The sequence below is a fragment of the Asparagus officinalis genome, chromosome 7, assembly GCF_001876935.1.
Source record: "Asparagus officinalis chromosome 7, Aspof.V1, whole genome shotgun sequence".
Taxonomy (NCBI): domain Eukaryota; kingdom Viridiplantae; phylum Streptophyta; class Magnoliopsida; order Asparagales; family Asparagaceae; genus Asparagus; species Asparagus officinalis.
Window position 1 is genome coordinate 49,376,285 of NC_033800.1, and position 10,064 is coordinate 49,386,348.

Genomic DNA, 10,064 nt, shown 5'->3' on the forward strand with positions numbered 1-10,064 from the left:
CATAACTGATGAGGAGTACTATCAGTTTTAGAATAGGGTACGCTATTCAGAATCCAATTTATCATAAGTAAAGCCTCCCCCCAATAGCAGGTAGGTAGACTAGATGTGATTACATCAAATTCACTATCTCGGTCAATGTGTGATTCTTCCTTTCTGCAATCCCATTAGATTGCGGAGAATACGGAACCGTAGTTTTAGCAATGATTCTATGTTTCTTGAAGTATGCTTCCGACTCCTTATATCGGTACTCTCCTTCTGTCGCTCCTGAGTCTTTTCACCTGAAGTCCAAGCTGCTTCTCCACACGAGTCTGAAATTTGATAAACTTGTTGAAGGCTTCATCTTTAGATTTTTAGCAGGTAGACGTGATAGAAGTGAGAATGATCATCAATGAAGGTGATGAAGTACTTCATGCCGCCTCGAGTGACGAAACTCTTGAAATCATAAGTATCTGAGTGAATTAGATCCAATAGGTTGGTGCTCCTTGTGACACTTGGAAAGGGCTTCCTTGTCAACTTTACTTGCGTGCAGACTTCACACTTCTCATGTTTGTTACCCTCACATTTTGTAAGTAATCCTAACTTCTCCATGCTAGTCAGTTTTTTTATAATTTACATGTCCTAGCCTATTATGTCATAATACAGAGGAGTAAGCAGAAGATGATACTTCATTTACAACTGAGTTGTGTACAATAGTACTGATCTTATACATATCATCAGTATGATATGCATTGTCAAAATATGTTTTTTAAAGAATAATACAACCTTTTCTCCTTAGAAATCCAGCCTCATGCCTGCATCACACAGCAGGCTTCCAGAAATTAAGTTTTTGGCAATTGAGGGAATATATTTTATATCTTTCAATGTGAGAGTATTTCCTGAAGAGAGAGTTAGCACCACTTTCCTAGATTCAAGAACAGGAAACACCGAACGATCAGCCATTGATATGTTCTCTTTGGCAATAACATAAGAAGAAAATAAATCTCTGTTGGAGCAGACATGACAGGTAGCACCTATATCTAAACACTAACCAGAGATGTTGCTAGGAGTTGTCACTTGGAAGAGTATAGACACACAATTATAAACTTGATTGGCATTGTGTTTTGTTCCCTTCTTTGGTGCTTTGCAGTCCTTGGCAAAATGCTCTTACTTCCCACAGTTAAAGCATTTACCACTTTTCTTGAAATCTTTTTTCTGAACATTCAGGTTCTTCGGATTTTGATTCTTCTTTTTGTTAAAAAAAAAATTTCCCTTGAAAGAAGAATTGGTACCCTTCTCAGAGTTAGCAGTCACTATGTTAGCAGACGTCTTCTGCTTAGTAAGGAGCTCATCCTTTGTGCGAGTCTAAATCTCGTCCTCGATCCGAACGAACCTCTTCAAATCAGATAGAGTCATCTGTCTTTTTCTTCTATGAATGTCTATGGAGAATGACATCAAAGATGGAGGAAGCTTGTTGACAATTACATCAGAAATAAAGGTTTGACAAAGATTGATCTTTTCATCCTTCAGCTTCATAACAAGCTTTTCAAGCTCTTTGACTTAAGGCAAAACCTTAGTGTCATCTTCGAATTTAAAGTCCAGAAACTTGTCAACGATGTAAGACTTGGAAATCTTCTCCTCGTCCTTGTATTAGTCCTCCAGAGCATTCCAGATTTCCTTTGCTGAGGGTTTGTTGGTGTAAGCATCTACGAAATCCAGCCTCATGCCTGCATCACACAGCAGGCTTCCAGAAATTAAGTTTTTGGCAATTGAGGGAATATATTTTATATCTTTCAATGTGAGAGTATTTCCTGAAGAGAGAGTTAGCACCACTTTCCTAGATTCAAGAACAGGAAACACCGAACGATCAGCCATTGATATGTTCTCTTTGGCAATAACATAAGAAGAAAATAAATCTCTGTTGGAGCAGACATGACAGGTAGCACCTATATCTAAACACTAACCAGAGATGTTGCTAGGAGTTGTCACTTGGAAGAGTATAGACACACAATTATAAACTTGATTGGCATTGTGTTTTGTTCCCTTCTTTGGTGCTTTGCAGTCCTTGGCAAAATGCTCTTACTTCCCACAGTTAAAGCATTTACCACTTTTCTTGAAATCTTTTTTCTGAACATTCAGGTTCTTCGGATTTTGATTCTTCTTTTTGTTAAAAAAAAAATTTCCCTTGAAAGAAGAATTGGTACCCTTCTCAGAGTTAGCAGTCACTATGTTAGCAGACGTCTTCTGCTTAGTAAGGAGCTCATCCTTTGTGCGAGTCTAAATCTCGTCCTCGATCCGAACGAACCTCTTCAAATCAGATAGAGTCATCTGTCTTTTTCTTCTATGAATGTCTATGGAGAATGACATCAAAGATGGAGGAAGCTTGTTGACAATTACATCAGAAATAAAGGTTTGACAAAGATTGATCTTTTCATCCTTCAGCTTCATAACAAGCTTTTCAAGCTCTTTGACTTAAGGCAAAACCTTAGTGTCATCTTCGAATTTAAAGTCCAGAAACTTGTCAACGATGTAAGACTTGGAAATCTTCTCCTCGTCCTTGTATTAGTCCTCCAGAGCATTCCAGATTTCCTTTGCTGAGGGTTTGTTGGTGTAAGCATCTACCAGATGATCGGCCAGGCAGTTAAGGAGATAACTCCTACAGAAATGATCATCTTTAGCCCAAGAGACTTCAGACCCAGAATATGCTTCAAAATCAGGTTTCTCCTCAGAAACCACATTGTAGATTTTCATGAGTTGCATCCCAAAGGTTACTTTCCGACGCCATGTGTTAAAGTTGGATCCGTTAAAATTCTCTAACTTGAGACAGTCCACTCCAAGAGTCCTCGCGGGATCCATAATAGATCAGAAATATTACTTTAAGATTATTGGAGATTGTGGTTAAATATGTAATAAAACAATAAAAGTTAATGTGCTGTAATTTTAAACTTTTTCAAGTTAACTGTTGTGCGTTTGTGAAACGTTGTGCTTAAAACAATATTTGGCCTACTCCGGTGCAAGGATCCCAAGGCCAAACTGTTTTTAGGAACAGCAGTACAGTACTCTGGTGTGTACCAACCCAATATTATCAAGATCTCCTTGATCTATAAGATCTTTCGATCAAGACAAAGATCTCATCGATCTCAGAACCTTTCGGTTTTAGGGTAAGTTCCTTCAGGCATAGTTTCTGCAGCAGCAGCACAACAATAACAACAACGTCAAGATCTCTTCAATCCGACATTCGTTTTTCCAGTTCCCACCAAGAGTTGTCCAAGGGGCGCTATTTATAGGCCTCTAAGACCAGCTCAAGAGTCATCCTCAATTAATATGACCGTTACAAATCATAATGACAATTATGATTATAACAATAATCCATTAAATTGATGTAAATACTGCCGTAACTGCTGCATGCATTAACTTCTGAATACGAGGTAATCAATAGATGTGTATCTACGAAACGCGAGGGTCTCTCAGCAAATCAGACGAACATCGTCTGTAGGACGAACCTCGTCGAATGGGCGAACCTCGTCGAACGAGCGAACCTCGTCAAATAGGCGAACCTCATCGAACGAGAGAAGCGAACCTCGTCAAACATGCGAACCTCGTCGAACAAGCGAACCTCATCGAACGAGCGAACCTCGTCAAACAGGAGAACCTCGTCAAACAGGCGAACCTCGTCGAACGAGCGAATCTCGTCAAACAGAGGAGCATCGTCTGATCTCAATAACGCTAGGGTCATACCCTCGTACGAATGCGTAGCTCGTTCGCATGCTGCGAAGCCGACTGCGAGGCAACCTTCGTGGCAGCCTAGCAGCGATGCCTCCGTGCGAAGTGCAAAGTGCGCCTAACAAAGCGCCTCAGTCCGATTAGCCCCGATCCCGGCCCATTGGCCCACGGCTCATGGCCCACGACCCACGACCCACTAGAACTTATGACAGATTAATTAAAATAAAATACTTCTCGACTTGCCGTTGACAAGTCTCGAACAGAGAACCTTTTGAAACACCAAAACTTTAACTTTGATGTATCTCTGTTTGTGACTTTTCTGTCCTTCTAAATATAAAGATAGATTATCATCATTTGAAAGGGCTCGAGCCTCGCGAGATTATTCAAATAAGTAGTTGGTAAGAGCTATATAGCGATTGCCAGGAAGGCGAACTCTTTTTTTTCTTCTTTATTATTATTTTTTTTTTCAAGGCACATACATTCAAATCTGCAAACTATGTGATGAATACAGTAAAAGATAATTGGCGGTACATCATTGTATCATATGGGTTAGTCATTTATATTATCCATAAATTTATTAATTGCATCACTGGTGCATCACATGATATCAAATACACTGCACAGTGTTAGTATGTTGCATATAGATCTTTGTTTTTCTTATGACTATTGAACGTGTACAGTTTATAATACTCAAAAATGTAATAGAAAGATGTATCTCTGTTCAGAGATCAGTGTGTCTGAGTCCTCCCAGATACCACCTTGAAGACAGGGTTGTTATACAGAACCATATTTGATTATCAATTAATATATAAACCATCTTTAAAAGGGCTTTTTGGCGCAATCAGCTAATTTGACCCATTTTCCAGTCAATCTTTTCCTAAAATCCAGAAAAACACCCTTGAAAAACTTATTAAAAACACTTAATCCATGGACATTGGTGGTTTGGATACTCATATATATGATATATCTTCGAGGTGAGTTTTGTAAGGATATTTTTTTGAGTTTTATGTGAGGATGTTTTTGGCATTTTAGAGAAAATTTAACTCGGAAGTGGGTCCAGATGGTTGATTGCATCACAAAGCCCCTTTAAAGACGGTTTATTTATCCCAAAAAAAAAGATGGTTTACGTATTAATCGATAATAAAAAATAATTTATGTATAATGATCCTATTTTAAAGGAGATTTCTGGAAAAAATAATTATATAAATTAAAAACAATAAGTGACTAACCTCCTACAAAATTATTACCAATAACAAATTTATCTATATACATATAGCTGAACACACAAAAGAAGAGTCATGCGTGTACATGTATATAGAACGCATACAGAATTATCTAACTCTACGAGAATTTTGGACCCACCCCTAATTAATTTCCCTCTCCCACAATCCTCAAGTCTCCCTTCATCTCTTCATATAAGAGCCCAGAAACAGGGCCAAAGGGAGACAACCACCATTACCCCAGAAACCAGAGCTTAGAAAAGTTCCAGTCAAAACCAGCATGGATCACCCTGTAAGGCATCAACTCCATCAAAACAAACCCAATTCTTTACTCAAATTCAGCACGCAGTAGTTTCATCCTACACCGGGCGTATATCGACGATGTTCAGTGGCTTTGCCAGGTCTCTGTATGGTTCAGGGAGGAGGAGGAAGGTTCTAGAAGACGATGGAGGGAGAGATGCAGCTGATAATTTATTGAAGGAGGCCAAGAAGAAGGAGATGATATTGAAGAGTTCAGGATTTGTTAGAGGAGAAGAGTGTAATGTGTTTGTGTCAGTTTATTCACAGAGAGGTGAGAAGGGTGTGAATCAAGATTGCTCTATTGTGTGGCAGGTCAGTACTAGCTAGTTTCATTTTCCTTTTGTTTGTTTTAATAGAATTTATATATTGTCAAATATAATTCAGGGCTACAGTGAGTTTCAGAATTTCGTCTTGAGTATCACATAGATGATGGTAATAATCAGATGGGGATATGGGTCTGTTGAATGCCAGTGAATATTCTGAATTATTGTTAGCTTATTATGTATAGAATGAAGAGAGAGATTCCAGCCTTTTGAGAAAGTGGGTTTACTTTGGTTTGGCCTATTTCATCTGTAGATGGTTGATTTTCTCACATCTTTGGGTATAATAGAGATTTTTTTGAGTTGGGAGTTAAAATTTGGATGGTGTTAGATTTCGTATAGAATGAAGAGAAATATAGGTTTTGTTTTTGTTTGCTAGAATTTCATCAAAAATATTTTATTTATTTATTTTTATTAGAAGATGGGTTTTGTTTACATTTAGGATGTTTCATTTATAAATGGGTGATCTCCACATCTTTATGCAAGTAACAGAGATTTTTGTAATTCCTGCTATAAATGCAGTCAATTTTGACTTCCATTGCTGATTTCCACCTCAAAATTTGCCAAAGTATTAATCAAAAGTCGGTACAAATCTATTAGTATTGATAATAAGTATTAGGTTGAGACCTAAAATGATGATCGATGCATAAACAACTTTCCTTGGTCTAAATTAGTGTCCTTATCACGCTACTACTCTGGGAATTTCATATACCATCTGTTGTTTGAGCAATCAGCCTAGTTGTCGGAGAAATTTATGAACTAGAGGTAAAAAGATGCAGAATATATATACATAAAAAATATTGGGAGAAGGGGGAAGTATACTAGGATTCAGGCTTAAAGGGCTAAGAATATCTCCACCTCTGAGTTCACGTACCATCTTTAAATTTGATTTGAGATTTTGTTTAGTTCTTCTTGCTCCATTTGAATTTTTAGCTTGAATTTTATTATTAGGAATTTGGATGCCAAGAAGACATGATCTTTTGTGGAATATTTGATGGGCATGGCCCATGGGGTCACTACGTCGCTAAAATGGTCAGGGAGTCTCTTCCTTCATCCATACTATGCAACTGGCAAGAAGCCATTGCTCGGACTTCAACAGACGGTAAAAACGCATCCCATTTTGATACCTGGAAACAATCGTACATTAGATCTTGTGCTTCAGTAGACGCAGAACTTGAGCACCATCGAAAATTTGATTCGTTCAACAGTGGCACCACTGCGCTCACACTCGTCAAACAGGTAACTTCCTTGTACTCTTGTTTCTTGATTACTTGAAGAGATTTAGCCTTCATGGGTAATTTAACTGTTTGTCTCAATGGAATTCTCACGACTTTGTCAGACTTATTCAACAAAATTGATTGATTGATACGAGTTGATTTTCTGTTACGATAGATCGACGAAACAATAGCTAGTCCAATAGCTGAGTTGATTTTCTGTTACGATAGATCGACGAAACAATAGCTAGTCCAATAGCTGCTTCCGCGGCTGCAATGACTATAATAAAGATTGAGAAAATGTCTCCTTTTAATTGACGACTATCAAATATATCAGAAAACATTACGAGATTAATATTAACCGAATTTAGTATAAGTCCCAAAAAGTCTCTTGCGATGTCTTTGTTTGTTTTGAGCAAAGATGCATTAGCGAAAGAGTCCGGAATTTATTGTCACGTCAGCAAAATCCCTTGTCAGAATCCTATCTTCTTGGAGGATTTTGAGGAGAAGGTGGAAATTGTGCCACATTGAACTTTCCATTGAACCAAAGAATTTCAGCAAAAAAAAGAAAAAAAGAAAAAAGCAAAAAAAAGTTTTTAATTTTAGACGAAATTGAGATTGCCCAAGCTTAATTACCCCCGATCCAAACAGCCTCTATAGCTATAGCTACGGCATCCTTGACCCGGTTTCATGAGAGATGAGTTTATTTATCACCTTTTTTTTAAAAGTTGATAGAGAATCTATAAAGACTGAATGGAAAGCTAGAGTTAGCTAACCCTCAAAAGTCGGCATTTTTTTATTATTATTTAAAACTATGGCAGATAGAAAGAGACCAGATAACTTATTTTATCAAGCACAATCAACTGCCTTGATGGTTTATAATGCATTAGTTATACTGTTTCCTTAATCTAATTAGTATTGCAGGTATTGACTTTCTTTTCCTCAACATCTTGATGTATATTTGTGGATGGCATTCAGACATCTGTGTTCTGTGACAAAGCTGGAGACTGACATGTTTTGCATTAATAAGATATATCTTATGGTCTAAGCCTGTGGAATTCACATAGATGACCATATCAAAAAAAATTATTAAACAATATTTCTTATGGGCTAAGCCTGTGGATTTGATCAATCCTCTATTCTCCAAACCAGCATATAAACTCACGTATAGAAGTTGCACGTAATGCAGCAGTGGCGGAGCTAGAAACTTTTTTTTTCCCCTTTCTTGTTGAGGTTTTTGTTTGCGTGTGGGTGCATGAACATAAATTCGCTATGATATATTTAATAATAAAATCAACTTCGAACCAAATCTGTATGCTTTTTCATTCAAAGATATATCATAAAATATAAATGAAAAAAGTCATACAAGCATATAAAACAATATTGTCGCGCGCCTATGCGGAAGCCTTGCACGAATTCACAACGAACCTGTGATCACGAGTAGAAGAAAGCCAAACTCTTGCACAAATCCAACCAATAACGCCAAATCAATCCAAACACAGAGATATACGTGGTTCGGCAATTTGCCTACGTCCACGGGGAGAGGATGGGGAGATTTTACTAATTCAAGGAGAGTACAAAGGGTTACAATCACACAAGAACTCTCAAACTAACTCTCAACCAAAGATCTCACCTTGCCCACAATATCTCCCTCTCACAATGCTCAAAAGATTCCTTAATCTCTGATATCAAACCCTCTCAAATCGTTTCCCTATTTATACCAAAACAAAACCCCAATTAGACTGCAAATAGGAAACCTGCGTATGCAAAAAACCCGTCGTAAGTCGACTTAACAGAGCTCACAAGTCGACTTGACAGAGAGAAAATCAACAACTGGAGAACACTTCATAAGTCGACTTAACAGTCTGTTAAGTCGACTTGCCATAAGTCGACTTAACAGTCATGCTAAGTCGACTTGACAGAGGCTAAAATCACAATTCGGCTGCAGATCGTAAGTCGACTCGTGCACAGTGCATGAGTCGACTTATGCCAGTTTTTCTGGTTTTTCTGATTTCTCCACAATTCTCCACCTCGGTCAATTTTGCCAAAAATGAGCCGACACCAAACCAAGAGCATCAATGTGTCGTCTCTCCAAATACGGCTGCACCCTTGTGCATGAGTCGACTTATGCCAGTTTTTCTGGTTTTTCTGATTCTTTTCCTGATTTCTCCACATGTATGCGTGTAATACCAATACCATTGCTTTCTTTATAGTCAGGATATTAAGCTTAGAGCATTTTCCCCCTGCATAATGTATTGCATGTGATAGCTCTAAATAATAAAGCTTTAATGATATTAGTCAATCAGGGGTTTATTAGCTGATATTTGTAGATAAACTACTATATTTTTATATTACAGAGGATCTCCCTGCAATTAACTCTTACTGCTAATGATATTCTCACATGTTTGTTTTTAAGCAGCAACTAGCTGACAGGTAACTGGTAATTAGCAAAAAATTAGTTGACTATTTGGTAGTTAAAAAGATAATTTTCACGTGATTACGAACATGTTAGGGGCTGTTTGGTTCGTTTTTTAACTCGGTGGAAAAGTTTTACACCGTCTTCACATCAGATTTTTCGTGGCCACGTAGGATGTAAGTTTTCCGTCAGTATTTTTTCCATCTTTGGTTCGCTAGGATTGAAGAAGGGAAACTCGATGAAAATCGCCGCCACATCAGATTTTTTTCTCTCCCCCAATTCCTTCCTCAACCTCGTGAAATCGACAAAACTGTAGCCACGTCGGCTTTTTACCATATAAATAAAAGTTTTTTATTTTTTTCCATGCAAACTAAATACAAGAAAAATAAACTTTTTACCATATAAATAAATTTTTTTTATTTTTTTCCATGCAAACTAAATACAAGAAAAATAAATACAGTTATTAACTTAAGCCCTTGAATTGTTATTTCAATATATACTAAGTTACGTATGCAGATTTGACACTGACGCGTGCGTGTGTACATATAGTTGACTGGTCTCTGTAATTTTAAAAAAGTCACACGTATTATTTGTCCTTCACTTCTCCCACGTCTACTCCTCCACACAAACGAGAGAACTTAATATCCACTGTTCATAGCACAGTAAGTATTGATGTAGTATTATCACTGTAGCAAACAGGAAGTAGGATAACGTAACATTTTATAAAAATGTTACTGTAGCACAGGGATACTGTAACATTTTTTTTAAAAACTGTCGCAGAGTTGGAAACGGTAGCAGCTCAAAAAAATACAGTAACATTTTAAAAATCGGGATTACTGTAGCAAGAAAAAAAAATGATATGTCGTGCTTCGCACGGTGTTCACGATTAGTTAGA

The 10,064-nt window shown here is 37.4% G+C and overlaps 1 protein-coding gene across 1 annotated transcript; it reads left to right on the forward strand.

Annotated features, from left to right (window-relative positions):
• Positions 5,129 to 8,137, forward strand: LOC109850005 (probable protein phosphatase 2C 73). The gene is made up of 3 exons (XM_020419901.1): positions 5,129 to 5,531; positions 6,491 to 6,778; positions 7,678 to 8,137. Exons 1-3 carry the CDS (start codon positions 5,301 to 5,303, stop codon positions 7,705 to 7,707), a joined length of 549 nt encoding a protein of 182 aa, XP_020275490.1. The 5' UTR covers positions 5,129 to 5,300; the 3' UTR covers positions 7,708 to 8,137.

Excerpts from the sequence above, each read along its gene's own strand:
- LOC109850005 (XM_020419901.1), top strand. The coding sequence starts at position 5,301 with ATGTTCAGTGGCTTTGCCAGGTCTCTGTATGGTTCAGGGAGGAGGAGG. Across the intron at positions 5,532-6,490 it reads ATTGCTCTATTGTGTGGCAG|GAATTTGGATGCCAAGAAGA; the intron begins GTCAGTACTAGC and ends TTTTATTATTAG. Across the intron at positions 6,779-7,677 it reads CGCTCACACTCGTCAAACAG|GTATTGACTTTCTTTTCCTC; the intron begins GTAACTTCCTTG and ends TTAGTATTGCAG.